Raw genomic sequence first — 19,655 nt, 5'->3', positions numbered from 1 at the left:
TTCATACCCCCACTATCCACGTCGGCGTGGAGTTGAGAATAGAATAGTGTGGCGAGCGCAGCGAGCCACCGAGCCCGAAGCGTGGCGAGCGCACGCGGATACCATCACAGCTATACGCATCCCCTCGCGGGCTTCACAGGTATCCGCGTCCCCTCGCGGGGCTCGCTGCGCTCGCCACGCTTCGGGCACGGTGGCTCGCTGCGCTCGCCACACTATTCTATTCTCAACTCCACGCCGACGTGGATAGTGGGGGTATGAAAAGGTCGTAGGACGCGTACCGCCGCCCCTCGCGGGCTCGCTGCGCTCGCCACGCTTCGGGTTGACGTTGATAGTGGGGGTGGTGCACTATGAAAAATGGCATTTGGGGGCATTTCACTACTTTAATACACATTGCAATGCATTCTGATGCATTTCTGTGCAAAATCGGGTGCCATCGCATCGCATCGGATGCCATCGTATGGCATCCGATGCGATTGCATACGATTTTTGAGCTAAAATGCTCAAAAATCGGTAAAACATCGTATCGCATCGTATGCCATCGTATGCCACTACATATGGCATGCGATGGCATACGATTTTTGAGCAAAAATCGGTAAAACATCGCATCACATCGTATGCCATCGTATGCCACTACATATGGCATACGATGGGAGCCGTGATACTCCACAAGTACCAATCAATTATTTCTGGACAAAACCAGTGCTGGTGGCTGCCAATCATAAAATGTGTACAATCAGAACCAAATCCTGCTCTTTACTACATAACTGAACCTAAGAAGCACATATAAACACAGTCTACTTAATTTGATTATATATATATATTTTTTTTTTTTGGGGGGGGGGGGGGGGGCCTAGGGGTGCCTTGGAAAAATTCTGATACTCTAGGGCAGGGGTGGTCAAACCTGTCCTCAAGATCTACCAACGGTGAATGTTTTCCAGGCAACCTGTGGGTCTATAGTAGGAATGAATGCAGCATGTTTTAAAATGTGACCGTTAGTAATGATTACAGCTGTGCAGCAGCTAGGTAACCTGGAAAATGTGGACCGTTGGTAGATCTCGAGGACCGGTTTGGCCACCCCTGCTCTAGGGTGCCGTGATTAGAAAAAGATTGGGAACCCCTGAACTATACTAAAGCAAAACTACAGATCATATTCACATAACCAGAGATTAAATCAAGTTGCCATATTATACCAATATATATAGCTTTCCTCTGTGAGTGCCAAATGGTATATGTGGGTGGGCTGCCTTGATGGCCTTTATATAGATCTTTACTTCATTACATCGCTTCCTTCTTATACGTGATTGGTGGCTAATACCACTGCTTTAAATTTGATTATTAATTATTTAAATCCATCCTAAGCCTAACTGGATACGTGTATTTAACTTTCCTTTTAATAGGTGCATATTTTAAGGGATTTGGCGCAGTGTATAGGGGCTAAAAACTAAGATTCATAAAAAAAAAAAGCTTTGCTGAATTGTCTCACAATGCCTTATATCCTATCCGTAATTTTACGCCCACGGTGCTTTCCACTACGGCTGGCATGGCTCTCTGTTATGCTTTATCACATCGTCAAAAGCAGAAGTTGTATGCTATTTTGCGTTTCAGTATGCATTCCATTTTGCTACGCCGATTCCTGTTAAATGTTGTGTCCTGTTTGGGAAAAAAATTTGCGTTGCTACATGTGTTCCATAGCGACTCCCGGAACAAAAGAATAGAAACAATTTTTTATCATTACACATTTTGGTTTTAGTTGAGAAATATATAATGGCCCACCTATTCTCCTGGTGCAAATGTTCTTGTTCCTTACTTTTTTTACTATCTGACAATTTTTTATTTATGTACTTTTATGGCAAGAATCTGTCAGTATACTTCTGTATACCTATGTGTCTTGTCTTTTGAATTTATCTTCTTTTGTCTTTTGTAGTGACACTTTTTTTATTGTTACATCATGTCGAAGACTTAACATAACTAGCTGTGACCATGAAAAAATTATTTCCCAAATTAAAATCATCAGGCGAGGAATCCTAACAAAAGTAATCTGGAATATTTAAATGACTGTTCTTTAAACTATTGTTCTCGTTACAGGTGTAAAACTGTGAAATATGACTACTACAAGTTACCCAAAACGTCTGTGGTCATTGCATTTTACAATGAAGCCTGGTCAACACTCCTGCGAACAGTCCACAGTGTCCTGGAAACCTCTCCAGACCTCCTCCTGGAGGAAATAATCCTTGTAGATGATTATAGTGATAAAGGTAAAAGATGCTCAGGCAGTGGGGTTTTCAAATGTCTCATTTTCTTCATATGAAAATACAATAAAAAAAACTTATGAATCCTTTCTTAATTGGTTATGCATATGCGACAAGTTCCAATTTTACCTATTTCTTCATTCAGTCACAAGCAGTATAATATTTATACAGGGGATGGAACATGATGTCACTTATCCCTGCCCCATTACAAAAAAATGGTACTATTTGCGAGTCTATGGAGGGGGTGGTATTAAAATGTCATAATTTACATAAATTTAGCTTTGCCCCTCCCCGAAGAGCCACAAATTGCGTGTACTTTGACTGGATGAGGTGAGTGGATGCCGGGAGGTCCAGAGGCATGCAGTATGCTTGTACACCTTTCAGGGTGCTGGATGACTGACTGGCAGTCGGGATTCTGACAGTCATTACACAAACGTCGGAATGCCGACTGCTAAAAGCCCTACAGACGGCAGCGGCTATTCTACCTCGTGGTTGTCCACGACCCCCATAGAGGAAGAATAAAATAGGTGGCGAGCGTAGTGAGCCACTGTGCTTGCAGTGTGGTAAGCACAGCTAGCCCGCAAGGGTCTTCGTTGCGCTCCGCCCCGCTGTCGGGATTCTGATGTCAGTGTGTTATACCACACCCGAATTTCATGATAGGCAAGTTTGGAACAAATTCCCTATTCATTTTCCATGTGTAATGTAGATATTTCACAATTTGGTATTCAATAAACACCTTACCTGATGATGTGGGGCCTACAGATACCTTCAGCACATGCATCTTGCACTTACAAAAACAGGTAAAGGAAATGCTGGGTTATAGTGAAGTAGAATAGTGTTTACAAAAATGTGACTTCTATATTCTCCTTAGAGACCTTTTAGATAATGCCCAAAACTGTGCATTAGCCTGTCTTTGCCTATACATTTGAGAGAAAGTGTTTATATACTAAGAATTTGAGAGAGAGAGAGAAAGTACCTACCAACCATCTCCTGTCATTTTTTCAAACACGGCCTGTAACAGGCTCAATAGCTAGTATTTATTCTCCATCCACTTTATCTCTCTCCAAGGCTTATTACGTAGAAATAAATGCACTATAGTGACACAGATTGTACAAAAATTGATAGCTGCAGGTGTGTTCTTACATTACATTAGCCATTATCTTAATATAGTGCACATGATATTGATGTACGATATTGACTATGTGATTGCTCTTGTACACCCTGGAGCCCAGAACCATACAACCTTGACTATATTTATTAGAGATTTCAACTATGGGCTGATTTTGACTATTCTAGAACACTAAACTGTATACAATATAGTCAAAATTGGCTTGCTGCACAGTCTATTTTTTCCCCTTGTAATGGCAATCACAGGGTGGTGAGCATTGGCATTGCAGGCTGTATGCACGCTGATTTGTGCTAGCTTTTCTACCGATTTTGACTATATAGTCAAAATCAGAGTCTCAAAGTGCACCATGTGTACAGTATGCACCTTGACAGATAGGGCTGATAATGACAAGGATGCATACAGGGGCGGATTGGGAACTCATGGGCCGCAAAAAAATCAAATGTAGGCAGAACCAACACCAAAATAGGCAAGATTATTACATCATTATACCTGTGTGGACGCCGTTTGTTTCAATATTGGCAGTCCAGTGGCCTTAGACATTTAAGCTGCTGTGACAAACCACAAACCTCCACATTTCAACTAATACCCCCTACGGAGACACCATCCCCCAAACCTCCATTAAACAGATAACTCATTACCATAATCCCCTGAATATAACAAATGTTGCCACCATTCCCCAGTGGATCCCAGAAACACACCAGAAATGGTAACCCCCCCCCCCCAGATATCACCTACTCATGTCCCTGTAACAGATTTCATAATGAATATAGATGGGTGCCTACCTTAAATGAGTATTTGCAGTGTCAGATTCTCTGCTCTGTGAAACAGCAAAGGTTGTTTTGTATAGGAGACAGGAAGTGTACTTGACGTTATTCTGGGTAGGGCCAGATCATAAAAAGTCACCAACTGACAGGCCGAAGCACCTGTGAGGCCACCTATCGGAAATTTCCCCAGTAAGGTCTATGGCCAAATCTCCCTTTTTTGCATAGCACCCCTGTCATATAGCACGCATCGCCACATTGATACATGGGGAAGAAATTGTATCAGTGCACATAACATGCTAAAACCACTTATCCCACATACTGACTAACCCTACATCTACACCATAGTACCAACCAACAAGCTCCTGTCTTTTTTTTTTTTTCAAACACAGCCTGTAACATGACAGTTGCGGGTGGAATGGGCAGTACTTTATATCCACTTTCTATCTCCAAATCTTAGTACATAGACCCTTTTTTTCTCTTTGCGTTACCTATACTCATAGGCCCCTTAATCTGGTTGTTTCTATATTTTCACACTACTGTACATGTTATTTTGTTCTTTTTTAACATTTCTTGATTATTCGAACATGAATCTGCAGTACATAGGCCCTTATTCTGGTTGGTGCGGTAATATCCGCGTGCGTTTGTGCCGCCGATGTTTTGTGTCTGCGCATGTGCAGAGGCGTCTCTGCGCATGTGCGAGCGGAATGCACGGCCAAATTCCGCATGAAATGTGTACACAACGAACAGGGGGTGGAGAGGGGGGTGAAGGGCTGTTTGGGCTCATTACCATATGCATACGGGGCTATACATATGCCCATACATATGCCCATGAAACGCGGGGCGCGTTTCATGGGCGTTCCCATGAAAACGCTGGGCGTACGTATGGTAATGCGGCCGTGACGCACGTGTAGGGGGCGGACATATGACATTGCTGGATGTCAGCTGCCCGCCCAGATCCCTGCTTTTGCACGGAGAAATGCCCGTGTGGTCTGAGGTTGCGGAAGCTGGCGGACCACTCGTCCTGCATTCGATGTTCTGCGACCATCGAATGATGGGGGAGGTTCCAAGAGATGGAGGAGGTGTATCTGTAAGAAATTCACTCGTGCTCCGTGCGGTCGGCGGATTACCGCATTCGGACGGAGTGAGCGATCCGTACGAAAGGCGGGGTTTAGGACGCACGGTCCTGGCCGCATATTCAGCTCCGGCCGCACCGACCAGAATAAGGGCCATAGTGTTCATTCTAACACCGTGCATCTTCTCAAACCTTGGTTGACATTAAATAGGCTGACATTTTTTGGGGCGATATTTTCACACAAAAAACGGGCGTTTGTGCATGGTTCTATGATAAAATATGAGTTAAAGTTTAAGTTTAAAAAAAAAAATGTCCTGAGCATAATGAGCGGGTTCATTGAGCCGGACCTGGTTCCAAAAATACGGGGGACAAAAAGTGTAGGGGTCCCCCGTATTTCTGAAACCAGCCCCGGACTCTTGGACCAGTCCTGGTTCCAAAAATACGGGGGACAAAAAAACTGAGGGTCCCCCGTATTTTGGAACCAGCATCGGGCTTCAACAGCCTGCAGTGTCATGCCACAGCCGGGGGACACTTTTTACATAAGGTCCCCCGGTCATATCGTGCTCACCATGGCTGGTCAGCCCTGGACGGGTACCTGGGGGAGGGGGGACCCCCCCCAATAAAGGGTTGCCACCAGGCTTCACCTGTCCAGGGCTGAAGCCCGGGGCTCTCACCGGCGTCCATGGGCTGATACAGTTACATCACCCATACAAAACATTGCTTTTTACAGGTGAACCACAAGTCCCAGCATGCGGGGCATTAATGGGCCACCTGTAAAAAGAATGTTAAAAAATAAAATAAAAACACATTAATTTGACATCCGGAAACTATACAGTATGACATTTTTGGAACCAGGTCCGGCTCAATGAGCCCAGGGCTGGTTATGCACAGGAGGGGGGGACCTTGCGCCATTTAAAAAAAATTTTTTTTATTTTTTTAACACAAATTCGCCCATTTTTATGACTAAAAATCGCACTTTATCGCACTTTTTTGCCCGGAATTCGCATTTCATTAAATATGCGCATTCCGGGGGGAAAAAAAGTACGATATGTGCGAAATCGCACCAGCATAGAGATACAGATCAGACAGGAAAGAGAAACTACACATGTTTTTTAATGTGCAGGATACTAGATTGAACAAATGTATATATGTGCAAGACCTAATTTAATGTTTACTAGTAAAACCTGTTTAGAAAGGTAACTTTAAGTTGTATGTTACATGCATGTTAAGTAGAATACATTATTCATAATCACCGCTATTCTTGTAACAGTTCTGTTCTGTTGCTGTGCTTATAGAACACCTGAAAGAGCGTTTGGAAAAGTATATCTCTGGTTTAAAGAAGGTACGGCTAATTCGTGCAAACAAGAGAGAAGGTCTAGTACGAGCTCGTCTGCTTGGTGCTTCCATAGCTACAGGAGAAGTTTTAACTTTCCTTGATTGCCATTGTGAGTGCCATGAGGGATGGCTGGAGCCGCTAATGGAAAGGTATAGCAATTAAGTTTTGTATATTAAGGAACATACAGGCAGCTTTTATTACATTCATTTTAAGATGGACTAAATATCAAGATTATTAACTGTTCTATTTCTATTGTCACCATGTTTTCAAATTGTAAAATAGAAATATTGTGAGGAGATCAGAGTAGGAGTGCCCTCTTGTGGAGTTAGGTGGGCACCTGCAAACACACAGCAGCCGGGAATATAGCACCCCCATTCAACGGTTTTCTTGCAATATATACGTAGCAATTTATATTGTGCCATACAAAACCTAAAAATAAATCCTATCCCATCTGGGTACTAATTAAACAATTATAGATTTCCTTTCTTAAGGCATATGCACAGTAGAAAATCGATGTCTTTAAAGTAGTCAAGAAAACACTCAAACTGTGTGGCACTTCATAATATAGGTACTTGTTTCCTAGCACGGCCACAACGATCTTGATCGTGGGCATCGTGAGGAAAAATCGGGAACAATAGGGAACAATGTTAAATGCCTCAATTTAGCCGCGATGCCCCCGATTTCCCATAGGAATCAATGTTAATTACCCAAATCATCATAGGGACCAAAGGTAAATGGGCCAGAAAAGCCAAAAAACACCCCTGAACAGTGAAATGTCCCCCCAAAAGTAGTTGACGCCACCCCACGATCAACGCGAACCCGAAGCGTGGCGAGCGCAGCGGTACGCGTCCTCCGACCTTTTCATTCCCCCACTATCCACGTCGGCGTGGAGTTGAGAATAGAATAGTGTGGCGAGCGCAGGGAGCCACCGAGCCCGAAGCGCGGCGAGCCCCGCGAGGGGACGCGGATATCTGTGAAGCCCGCGAAGGGACGCGTTTACCTGTGAAGGTATCCGCGTCCCCTCGCGGGGCTCGCTATGCTCGCCACGCTTCGGGCTCGGTGGCGCGCTGCGCTCTCCACACTATTCTATTCTCAACTCCACGCCGACGTGGATAGTGGGGGTATGAAAAGGTCGGAGGACGAGTACCGCCACCCCTCGCGGGCTCGCTACGCTTCGGGTTCGCGTTGATCGTGGGGTGGCGTCAGCTACTTTTGGGGTGACATTTCACTGTTCAGGGGTGTTTTGGGGGGTTTCTGGCCCATTTACCATAGGTCCCTATGATGATTTTGTGAAATTGAGCCATTTAACATTGATTCCTATGGGAAATCGCGGGGCATCGCGACTAAATTGAGGCATTTAACACTGTTCCCTATGGGGAAATCGGGGGCATCGCGTCTGGACCATTTAAGCCTTTTTTAGCCGCATACGACGCGACCGACACGATTTTGACTTTTTATAATGCATTTCAATGGGAAAATCGGGGGCATCGCGTCGGTCGCGTCGCAGACCACTAAAAATTACACCCGATGCCCGCGATTGTGGCCGTGCTAGGAAACAAGTACCATAATATATAAGAAACTATTTATAATAAAGTTCACACAATTTATTATACACAATAGATCATATGCACAATTAAATAAAGAAACCTCCCGGGCATACTTGTCGACTTTTAAAAACTCCTCTCCGGGAGAAGCCCGGAGAGGAGTGAATGGGGGGCGGGAAGAGGCGAAGTTTTGGGGGCGGGCGATGCTGTCATCACATAGCCCCGCCCCCACGAGAAGCAGCCACATTAAATCGCGGGTCTGTGGATGGGGGGAGGGGGCTAAAATGACGCAAAATGATGCGATTTGCGTCATTTTAGCCGCGCCCCCTCCCGCAGACCCGCGAAAATCTGCATTTTATACCATGGGCAAGGGCGGGAGCCGTGGCTGTGATCAAAAAGCGGGAGACTTACCCACATTCCCGGCCATTCCGGGAGGGTAGGCAAGTATGCTCCTGGGGTATTGAATAGAATAAAATAAAACATATTAACATGCACAGTATCACCTTTACTTAATGTGTTCCTTAGATTCTATTGAGTCCTAGAGATAGATAATTAGCAGGCAATTATTTGTTATATTTGAATGCACACAGGTATCCTTTAATATACCTGATTATTTCCATGCACCAGTATAGGTGAGGGTACACTGAACGAGGGTGTCAGATTCAGGACCTGATTCTGGTTCAATCGATCCCCCCCCATGGGGGACCGAAGGGAAGCCTGTGCGCATGCGCATATTCTCATATGTGCATGTCCAGGGCTTCTGTACAGGCGCCTTTGCCAACCATCAAATGATTTCTCCTGCTGCAGGCACGTGCGAGGGGATGTGTTTTCATAACACATCCCCTCGCATAGTTGCGAGGAGATACGGCAGTGCCACAACTGGTCAGTAAGCTGCGAGCTTCACAGCTTACTGAGTAGATCAGAATCAGGCCCTCAGTCCCGATCTGAGCCGTCTGTGACTGTGGTCTGCAGCTCCCCGCAATATGGAAGCTTGCATGGCTAAAGAGATGCCGCTGGTCGCGATATGTTCCGCTCCGTATTGCAGAAGAATCAAACTGAGTGGTGTTTTACCATTCTCTATGTCCTTATGCCCGGCCCAGGCCGCTGGCATGCTTGCCGGCCAGGCTGTTGAAACTTCACTGCTGGTGGACAACCTCCGTATATCGATTCCGGGTCACAGAATCTAGTCAGAAAGGGGGTCCTGGGTGGCACAATGGTCCTTTATAACACGATTCACTGCACATAGGGCGGCTTTTTCAAAAAATCAGAAATTGTCTTTATAACAGACCAAGCCCTGAAACATCTTATATCTTCCTCTTAAAAGTGCAGACCTAGAAATACGATGTGGGCTTTGAGTGGAGCCTTCCTTTTCTCTCACCCATACCCCCAGGACCCATATTCAAATGTTACTAAAAGCTTAAACTCAAGTTTGTTTAGCAGATAGAGGGCGAGATTCTCTAAGCTTCAAAAGTGATACAATGGAGAGTGATAAACAGCCAGCCAATCCGCTACTACCTGCCATGTCACTGACTGTGTTTGAAAAATGTCAGACAGGAGCTGATTGGTTGGCTGTTTATCACTCTCCATTTTATCACTTTTGAAGCTTAGAGAATCTGGCCCACAAACCTTAAAATACATGAACAAAAACCTGGGACAAACATATTTAGAGTGCTTCTATCACAATATACACCATTCTGTCTTCTGGCAAGAGGTGAGGGTACTATTAGATGTAGGGAGATTAATTAGGCTGAGGATGACTATAGAACTAGATGCTTTACATAATGACATATAGTCACATTCTCAACATTTAGAATGTTGACACTGTCATTTTAAATGGTTCAGTGTGTTAATATTTAGAATCAGAATGAGAATCAGAATCAACTTTATTCGCCATGTATACTTGTGTGCACTCGGAATGTTTTGTGGACAACACAGCAGCACCAGTATGAGAACGAGAAGAAAGGGGGGGCTGCATGCATTATAAGCATTTCAATCCTTAAGGTACGTTTTTAGTGGACAGGTAGCTAAGAGTTTATTTTATTTTAACGGGCAGAGTTCAGGATTTCGCTTGCTTGGACGCAGTTGTTCAGTAGGTGGATGGCTAATGGGAAGAATGTCAACATGCATTCATTCAACATGTTGACATTTCACATTATGCATGTGTACTGTCTTAATATGAGGATTATTGTTTGGCTATTGGTAGGGTAAATTAATTGTCTATATTCTCACTGTCTACATGGAGACCTTTACTCTTATACCACACCCAACATGACCAGAGCTGAAATGACCTTCAATAAATTATCTTTGTGTTGGCTTTGTCAGGAAGGAATCATTTGGTTTAAAAGTTTCCTGATTGGATTGACTTAAACTCACAGATAGAGTAAGAATCATTTACACTACTTTGGATATGAGTAGATAAAAATATGATTAAAATCTGCAAAATTTAGGTTCTAATTAGGTATAAATAAATTTATTGCTAAAATGTACAAGAGCAATGTTGCTCCCCATCTTAAAGTGGTTTGGATGGTTAAATCTAAACAAACATATTAGTTTGACCTGATTCTGTGTTAAAGGCTATGCTTTTCACAGCTGAATATTATAGAGGTAGATGTTTTGTCCTGTTTTGTAACACAAGTGAAATATGTATTATGAGTGTTACTAAGCATCATACCATTCCCCCTCTCCCCCCCACAGGATCCGGGAAAAAGAAACTGCTGTGGTTTGCCCAGTGATTGATGTAATTGATTGGCTTACATTTGAGTATTTGGGCAATGCTGGAGAGCCTCAGATTGGAGGATTTGATTGGAGACTTGTCTTCACTTGGCATGTAGTCCCAGAGAAAGAGCAAAAGCGCAGGCGCTCTCCTATTGATGTCATAAGGTCTGTACAATATTTATCGCTTTGGAATATGGGCATCACATTACAGTATGTTTTTCTCTTTCGTCCATCCCGGTGACACAGCTAACCTTGGGATGTAGGAGCGTCCACAGGACGCATAGATGCCAAGGCATCTATGCTGGAAAGCTTTCCTCTGGACGCAGACTCCTCCCTTCTGCATCCTATCATGGCCCAGTTCGTTTTAGGTGCCCACAGGAGTGGGCGCTATGCTGATCGGCTGCTACTGCAGCTGGCTTTTTTTCCTGGATTTTTGACTAGAATAGCTAGGTTTTTTATTGTTTTATTAACTTAGTGTTTTAATGCAGGTTTTTCTCCAGTGTGCTGCTTCTGACAGAAGCGCTGCACACTGAGAGCGCAGCAGAGGCTGACAGAAGCGCATCCTGTCAGCGCTCTGTGTGCAGGGGTGGGCTGTCTGCACCCACTGCACAGCACTTAACCTCAGCCTGGCTGAGGTTTGCCTGGGCCCTCGGAGCGTCCGGAACCGGCTCCTTGCTTAGAAGGGGATCGTGGGGGAAGGACCTCCCGCGATGGCGGGCGCCATCTTGGAAGGGTTTATAGACTGAAATCCCACTAAGGAGGTGAAGTCTGTCACACGTAGCCGCGACGGAGCGCGGCGGGTACAGTACTCACCCGTCCGCGCCCGCCGCCGGCTAGCGTGTGCAGGCTCCGGTCTGCGGTGTGCGGGTAGCGGCAGCTCTGGGTAGGGATGGCAGCAGTAGTGTGCCGGGAGGCCGGCGTCGCCATCTTGGTTGAGGGCAGGAGACAGATTGGCCCAGAGTGGAGGTTCCCTCCTCATCCTGTGCTGACAGCCAATGGCAGCCATCCCCTGGGGATATGGGGGATCTGCCTAGGCTGTTCAGTGTCAGTGCAATGAGTCTTTGGAGTCATTCACAACTCCTAGCTGATTCCCGGATCCTGGCTCTTTCTCTCCTGACTCTGGTGCCTTGCTCCCTGCATCTTGCTACAAGGAAGTTTTCTCCTGACACCAATGCTGCAAGTCCTACCTAGTGCTTGTTCCTGCTTGTGTCCCAGAATTACCCTGCACAGCTTCCCGCTGTCCTCCTTCATACAACTCATTCATTCCATCATCTTTCAGTCATCCGGATCCATTTCTTCTGTCATCAAATCAACCTCCTTCCGGATCCTCATCTATGTACTCTGGCTCACCAAGTATACGTTTCCAGATTTCCCTGCCCGTTATTAGTATTGTGCTGGACTCTATTTAATTTATTCCAACTGTCACTTAAAGAAGTATTTGAGTGAAGTTTATCATTTATGAAATCCGTTATTAAACCTGCACGTTTCAATCCTACTCCTCCTGGTCCGTCTCCGGTTCCTGTGCACCACACGACTCCATCCAGCCCTTTAGCCGTGACAGTTTGCACTGACCCGATGGAATCGGGTGAAGCACAGGCCTCCATGACGGATGTTCTTCAAGGCATCATGGCTCGATTGGAACAAGTAGAGACTACCCAGCGTCAAGTGGCTCAATTTCTCCAGACCTTGTCATCACCTCAGGCGGCTCCCTCAGTTTCAGCAGCACCAACCTCCGGAGCTTCGGCCCCTGCTGCTCCCCCTGGGCCAGCTGCTCCTCACCAGCTACACCTGTCAACCCCCAGTAAATATGACGGGTCCCCGAGGGGGTGTCGAGGATTCCTGAATCAATGTGACGTCCATTTTACCCTCCAGCCTTCCAATTTCCCCTCTCCCAAGACTCGGGTGGCTTACATCGTGTCCCTACTGGCGGGTCCAGCCCTGGAGTGGGTGTCCCCCCTTTGGGAGCGTGCGGATCCCATCCCCAATAACTATGAAGAATTTGTGGCCTCCTTCCGTCGCATCTTCGACGAGCCTGGCAGAGTGTCCTCCGCAGCCACGGAGATCCTAAGGATTCGTCAGGGCAGCCGCCCAGTGGGACAATATGTCGTACAATTTCAAACCCTGGCTTCCGAACTCAGATGGAACGAAGAGGCTCTCGTTTCTGCCTTCTGGAACGGCCTAGCCGGGCGCATCAAGGACGAGTTAGCAACTCGCGATTCTCCTTCCACCCTGGCTGAACTCATTTCATTATGTAACAAAGTCGATCTGCGACTCCAAGAACGCCAACTTGAGAGGAATCGCTCTGATCGCCTTCGCCCTCGATTTCCTTCCAATGTCGCACCAGCCTCCAAACCAACCCCGCCTCCTGCGGTGTCAACAGATGAGCCCATGCAAATCAACCGCTCCCGTCTCTCTCTCGAAGAGAAGTCCCGAAGACGGCGAGAGAATCTATGCATGTACTGTGGCTCCTCAGCTCACTTATTGGCTTCCTGCCCGCTGCGGCCGGGAAACGACCGCTCCTAATCTCCCCGAGGGAGGTCCGATTAGGAGTCTTGCTTCCATCTCCCTCTTCTTCTGATTCCACCATTCCGGTTACCCTTGTGTGTCCCCAAGGGAGAAAAAGAGTTCAGGCCCTATTGGACTCTGGAGCAGCGGGAAACTTCCTTTCTTCTTCTTTTGTTACCCAACATGCCCTGCCTGTGCAACCCCTGGATCACTCGCTGGTCCTCACTGCAGTGGATGGGAGTCGAATTCGTAGTGGACAAATCACCCATCAGACCACCCCGGTGACACTGCTCATAGGAGCTCTACATCAAGAGACCCTCGAATTCTTCATTCTTCCACAGTCCTCACACCAAATGGTCCTGGGCCTTCCCTGGCTCTCCAAACATAACCCACACATCGATTGGACCAATATGGAGGTCAAGGCCTGGGGAACAGATTGCCAGTCTACTTGCATTCCTCAGATCCTTCCGGTCTACCAGACCCATCCACAACGTGAGGGTAACTGTCCTTCATCCTCTTCAGCTCCACCCTTGTCGATACCCGCACCATATCGTTCATTTACAGATGTATTCAGTAAAGGTGGTGCCGACACCCTGCCTCCTCACCGTCCTTGGGACTGCCCGATAGAGCTGGTGGCCGGGAAATTCCCTCCTCGTGGCCGCATCTATCCCCTGTCGCTACCTGAGACTGAGGCCATGTCCTCGTACATTCAAGAGAACTTAAACAAAGGTTTCATTCGACCATCTACTTCTCCGGCCGGGGCCGGGTTTTTCTTTGTGAAAAAGAAAGATGGCGGTCTTCGGCCATGTATCGACTATAGGGGCCTGAACGACATCACCATTAAAAACCGCTATCCCTTACCCCTTATCGCAGAACTATTCGACAAGATCAGAGGGGCAGCAATCTTTACTAAATTGGACCTGCGAGGGGCCTACAATTTGATCCGGATCCGTCCAGGTGACGAGTGGAAGACGGCTTTTAACACGCGCGACGGCCACTATGAATACCTGGTGATGCCCTTCGGCCTTTGTAACGCCCCCGCTGTCTTCCAACAGTTTGTAAATGATATCTTTCGGGACTTGCTGTACCACTCCATCGTAGTCTATCTAGACGATATACTCATCTTCTCTCCAAATCTCCAACTTCACAGACAGACAGTGTCCGAAGTCCTACGACATCTTCGCCAAAATCAACTGTTCTGCAAGTTGGAAAAGTGCGTTTTTGAGGTCACGTCCATTCCATTCTTGGGTCACATTCTCTCCGCCACTGGGATAGAAATGGACCCAGAGAAGGTGAGAGCCATCCAAGACTGGGCAGCCCCCACAACACTCAAAGGAATTCAGAGATTCCTAGGGTTCTCAAACTATTACCGGCGATTTATCCGGAACTTCTCTACTATCGCTGCTCCCCTCACTGCTCTCACTTGCAAGGGAGCTGATCCAAGCCGATGGTCGCCAGAAGCATCCTCTGCCTTCCAGCAGTTTAAGAGAGCATTCATGACGGCACCAATCCTCCTCCAACCAGACCTCGACAGGCCCTTCATTCTCGAGGTGGACGCATCCTCGGAAGGGATCGGGGCCATCTTGTCACAAAAAGGTGAGGATCAAGAATTACACCCTTGTGCCTTCCTCTCCAAAAAATTCCTCCCAGCAGAGAAGAATTACCCCATCGGGGAACAGGAGTTGCTTGCAGTCAAAACTGCGTTAGAGGAGTGGCGATACCTTCTGGAGGGGGCACGACATAAGATCACCGTGTATTCAGACCACAAAAATCTGTCCTTTCTTAAACAGGCTCAGTGCCTTACTGCCCGCCAAGCCCGTTGGGCCATGTTTTTTGAACGCTTTGATTTCCAAATTAAATTCCGACCTGGAACCACGAATACTAAGGCAGACGCTCTATCCCGCTCCTTTGAGACGACCTCTGACCTAGAGACACCTCCTCGTCCAATCCTCGATCCGCTGGTCTTCGCCCAAGTAACCGTACAGCCATCTCCTCCTCCAGGTAAAACGTTCGTTCCCCCCGAACTTCGCAAGAAAATATTGTCATGGGCACATTCTTCCCGCTTCGCAGGGCACGCAGGAGCACAAAAGACCTTGATGTTACTGTCACGTTCTTATTGGTGGCCAACCATCCGCCACGACGTAACCAACTTCGTTGCCTCTTGTGTAAGATGTGCTCAGCATAAAGTGCCCAGAACAACTCCCGCTGGCCCTCTCCGCCCTCTAACCATTCCCACAGAACCATGGACCCATCTGTCAATGGACTTCATTTGCGAACTACCTCCCTCAAAAGGTCATACCGCAATTTGGGTAGTGGTCGACCGATTCTCGAAAATGGTCCATTTTTTCCCACTAAAAGGTCTCCCCTCTGCTCCAGTACTGGCTCAGCTATTCATCTCAACCATTTTTAAACTTCACGGACTGCCCAAAGAGATTGTATCCGACCGCGGAGTACAGTTCGTTGCAAAGTTCTGGAGAGCTCTCTGTGCCGCGGTACAGGTCAAACTCAAGTTTTCCACTGCCTTTCATCCCCAGACCAACGGCCAGACAGAACGGGTGAATCAAGACTTGGAGGCCTTTATCCGACTGTTTGTCTCGTCTTCCCAAGATGACTGGGTGGATCTTCTCCCGTGGGCAGAATATATGCATAACAACTCCTATCACTCTTCCTCCGGAACCACCCCCTTCTTTACAGTATTCGGCAAACATCCACGATCTCCGGATTTCTCAGAATTATCCTCTTCCGAAGTTCCTGCAGCAACCACTTCATTACAACGCTTTGCTAAAATCTGGTCGGATGTCCACACCGCTCTTCTTAAATCTTCCGCCCGATACAAGAGGATGGCAGACAGGAAAAGAAGGGCAGCGCCCAGATTGAAAGTCGGAGACCGGGTATGGCTGTCTACCCGCCATATACGCCTCCGTCTGCCCTCTATGAAGCTGGCTCCCCGGTTCATTGGGCCATACCCTATCATCCAAGTCATTAATCCTGTCGCTTATAGACTTCAACTTCCTCCTTCCCTAAGGATTTCGAATTCCTTCCATGTGTCCCTCCTCAAGCCTTTAAGGTTGAACTCTTATCAAAAGAAGATTCCCAAACCGCCCAAGATTAACTCCGAAAGTGGGGCTGAATTCGAGGTAAGACGCATTATAGACTCTCGTTGCCGCAATTCTCGTACCCAGTATCTGGTGGAATGGGTTGGGTTTGGTCCCGAAGAGAACTCTTGGGTGGATTCCATTGATTTGCACGCTCCAAAACTGGTAAAGCAATTTCTCCAGAGAAATCCGCACAAGGCCCATAGGCGCCCTGGGGTCACCCTGAAAAGGGGGGGTACTGTCACACGTAGCCGCGACGGAGCGCGGCGGGTACAGTACTCACCCGTCCGCGCCCGCCGCCGGCTAGCGTGTGCAGGCTCCGGTCTGCGGTGTGCGGGTAGCGGCAGCTCTGGGTAGGGATGGCAGCAGTAGTGTGCCGGGAGGCCGGCGTCGCCATCTTGGTTGAGGGCAGGAGACAGATTGGCCCAGAGTGGAGGTTCCCTCCTCATCCTGTGCTGACAGCCAATGGCAGCCATCCCCTGGGGATATGGGGGATCTGCCTAGGCTGTTCAGTGTCAGTGCAATGAGTCTTTGGAGTCATTCACAACTCCTAGCTGATTCCCGGATCCTGGCTCTTTCTCTCCTGACTCTGGTGCCTTGCTCCCTGCATCTTGCTACAAGGAAGTTTTCTCCTGACACCAATGCTGCAAGTCCTACCTAGTGCTTGTTCCTGCTTGTGTCCCAGAATTACCCTGCACAGCTTCCCGCTGTCCTCCTTCATACAACTCATTCATTCCATCATCTTTCAGTCATCCGGATCCATTTCTTCTGTCATCAAATCAACCTCCTTCCGGATCCTCATCTATGTACTCTGGCTCACCAAGTATACGTTTCCAGATTTCCCTGCCCGTTATTAGTATTGTGCTGGACTCTATTTAATTTATTCCAACTGTCACTTAAAGAAGTATTTGAGTGAAGTTTATCATTTATGAAATCCGTTATTAAACCTGCACGTTTCAATCCTACTCCTCCTGGTCCGTCTCCGGTTCCTGTGCACCACACGACTCCATCCAGCCCTTTAGCCGTGACAAAGTCTATTACAGGTGTCCGGCACAGCTGGACGACTCCAAGTGAACTCAGTGAAGGGGAGGCACTGGAGGTGAGGAGAAACACTTGTGGGAGCAGCTAAAGGGGGAAAGGCACCAATTCTGGCTTCCTACACTGCTGAAGCAGGGACTTGGTCTCTTCCTACTCTGTGTGCTGGCGCCATTTTCTCTCCATACTGCAGAGCTGAAGCCTGGCTGTTTCTTCCAAAGTACACAGGGTGCAGTTTCTCCTGGAAAGCACTATCCCTGCTGATGCTGAGGTCACTTACAGCAAGCATACAGATAAGTACACTGTATGCATTGCTGACATTGTGCACCGTGGCTTAAAATGACTGACACAGGTGATGATGATGATGATGTTGCTGTGGTGGGGGGGGGGGAGCGGGGCATGTTATTGGACTGCAGTATTTGCGGGGTTAAATTAACATGTGAACAGATGGATCAAGGGGACCTTTGCTCTGCTTGTGAAAGAGTGCCCAGTGATGCGCATGCCCAGAGGTTTGAGCAACAAGAACCTGCGTGGGCTGCTGCGTTGGGGAGGTCTGTGAATGCCTTGGCTGAGGCGCTTAATAGGCAGAAGGATGACTTAATTAAGTCTCCTGGCCCTAGTTTTCCTCCCAGACTTCTATGGGATCCATTGCTCCGTCGCAAGGGGACCCCATGTTATTGTAGGTCATACAGGACACTGCACAAGGTATCCATAAGATGAATTCCCTTATGGAAAAGTTTGCAAAACCTCCTGAGAGTCCTTCCTCCAGGCGGCCTTCAGCTACACCTCCTCTGTTATCCTTAGATTCTAATGATGATGGTGTCTGTGCAGATGACCAAAGGGAAGAGTCTGATGCTTCTGTCCCGGGCATTGAGGATTTAATCCTGGCCATAAAACAGGCATTAGCCTTGTCGGAGGAGGACAAGGTGCAGGCTCAATGTCTGTTCAAGAGAAAGCGTAGAGAATCTGTGACATTTCCTTCGGATGAAGGTATGGTCTCCTTGTTAGGGGAAGCTTGGAAAGTCCCTGATAAAAAGTGACTATGTCCAAGAGGTTTGCAAATATGTACCCCATGCCTGAGGAGCATGAGAAATTGTGGGAGAAAGTGCCGTTGGTAGATGCTCCTGTGGCTAGATTATCAAAAGCTACAGCGCTGCCGGTCCAAGGTGGTGCAGCCTTTAAGGACCCAGTAGACAAGAAAGTGGAAGGTTGCTTTAAAGCAGTTTTTGAGGGAGTGGGCTATACACTCCGCCCCATTATTGCCTCAGCTTGGGTAGCGAAAGCTATGATTAAGTGGGCTGAGGCTTTGGGAGATCAGCTGCGGCCTGATTCTGAGGCATTTATACTAGCAGAAGAACTCAGATGTGCAAGAGAGTAAATCACATAGGCTGGGGGAAGAAGGCACTAAGATGGCGTCCAAGGTATCCACCACATCGGTGTCTGCTAGGCGAGCCCTCTGGCTTAAGACCTGGGATGCAGGCAGCAAATCAGAGAAAGCCCTTGAGACTTTGGCATTTAAAGGGGAGCTGCTTTTTGGTTCTGAAACAGTCTATCATAAAGCAAGCCACAGGGGGAAAGAGTATGTTTCTTCCTACCACTGCAAAAGCTTCAGGCTCAAAGTTTGGAGTGTTTAAGCCTGCTTTTCGCTCTTCCTTTCCAGGGGGAGCATCCAGCAAAGGACAGGCGGGAAGAGGTAGATTCCCTGCCGATAATGAAAAGTCCCCAAATCCAGGTTTGGGGCCTTTGGTAAGAAGCAAGTGTCAAAAGTAGAGGATAAATCCTCTGCATGATGGGGTGGAGGCTCCCCGTGCTGGTCTCAGAGTGGGGGGGTCTCCTCCTGCAGTTTCGGGACAGGTGGAATATTTCAACCTCAGACCCTTGGGTCCTTTCAATTGTCTCAAGAGGGTATCGGATAAATCTTAGGGGGGATCCTCCACAGAGATTTCTTCCAACCCCTTTGCCAAGGGAAGCCAGTTCACACACGGTCCTTTTAGGGGCAGCGTTGGCTCTGATGGAGAAGGGGGTTGTGGTCCCGGTTCCTCAGGAGGAACACAAGAAAGGTTTTTATTCAATCCTCTTCTTGGTGCCCAAACTAGATGGGTCAGTCAGACCTATACTAAATGTAAAGTCTTTAAACCAACAACTTTGGGTTTATCACTTCCGCATGGAGTCCCTGTGCTCTATGCTTGGCAGCATAGAGGCAGGGGAATT

General features: G+C 47.4%; 1 protein-coding gene across 2 annotated transcripts in view; it reads left to right on the top strand.

The window, feature by feature from the left end:
• Nucleotides 1–19,655, top strand: part of GALNT12 (polypeptide N-acetylgalactosaminyltransferase 12) — a 170,887-nt gene that overhangs the window by 77,306 nt on the left and 73,926 nt on the right. For both annotated transcript variants that reach the window (XM_083188368.1, XM_083188367.1), the window contains exons 2-4: nt 2,086–2,255; nt 6,510–6,699; nt 10,789–10,974. In XM_083188368.1, coding sequence (XP_083044494.1) covers nt 2,086–2,255; nt 6,510–6,699; nt 10,789–10,974 — 546 coding nt within the window. The remainder of the gene's footprint in view (nt 1–2,085; nt 2,256–6,509; nt 6,700–10,788; nt 10,975–19,655) is intronic.

The sequence above is a fragment of the Crinia signifera genome, chromosome 5 (genome assembly GCF_055691185.1).
Source record: "Crinia signifera chromosome 5, ASM5569118v1, whole genome shotgun sequence".
Lineage (NCBI taxonomy): Eukaryota > Metazoa > Chordata > Amphibia > Anura > Myobatrachidae > Crinia > Crinia signifera.
This window is presented reverse-complemented; position numbering and strand designations above follow the sequence as displayed.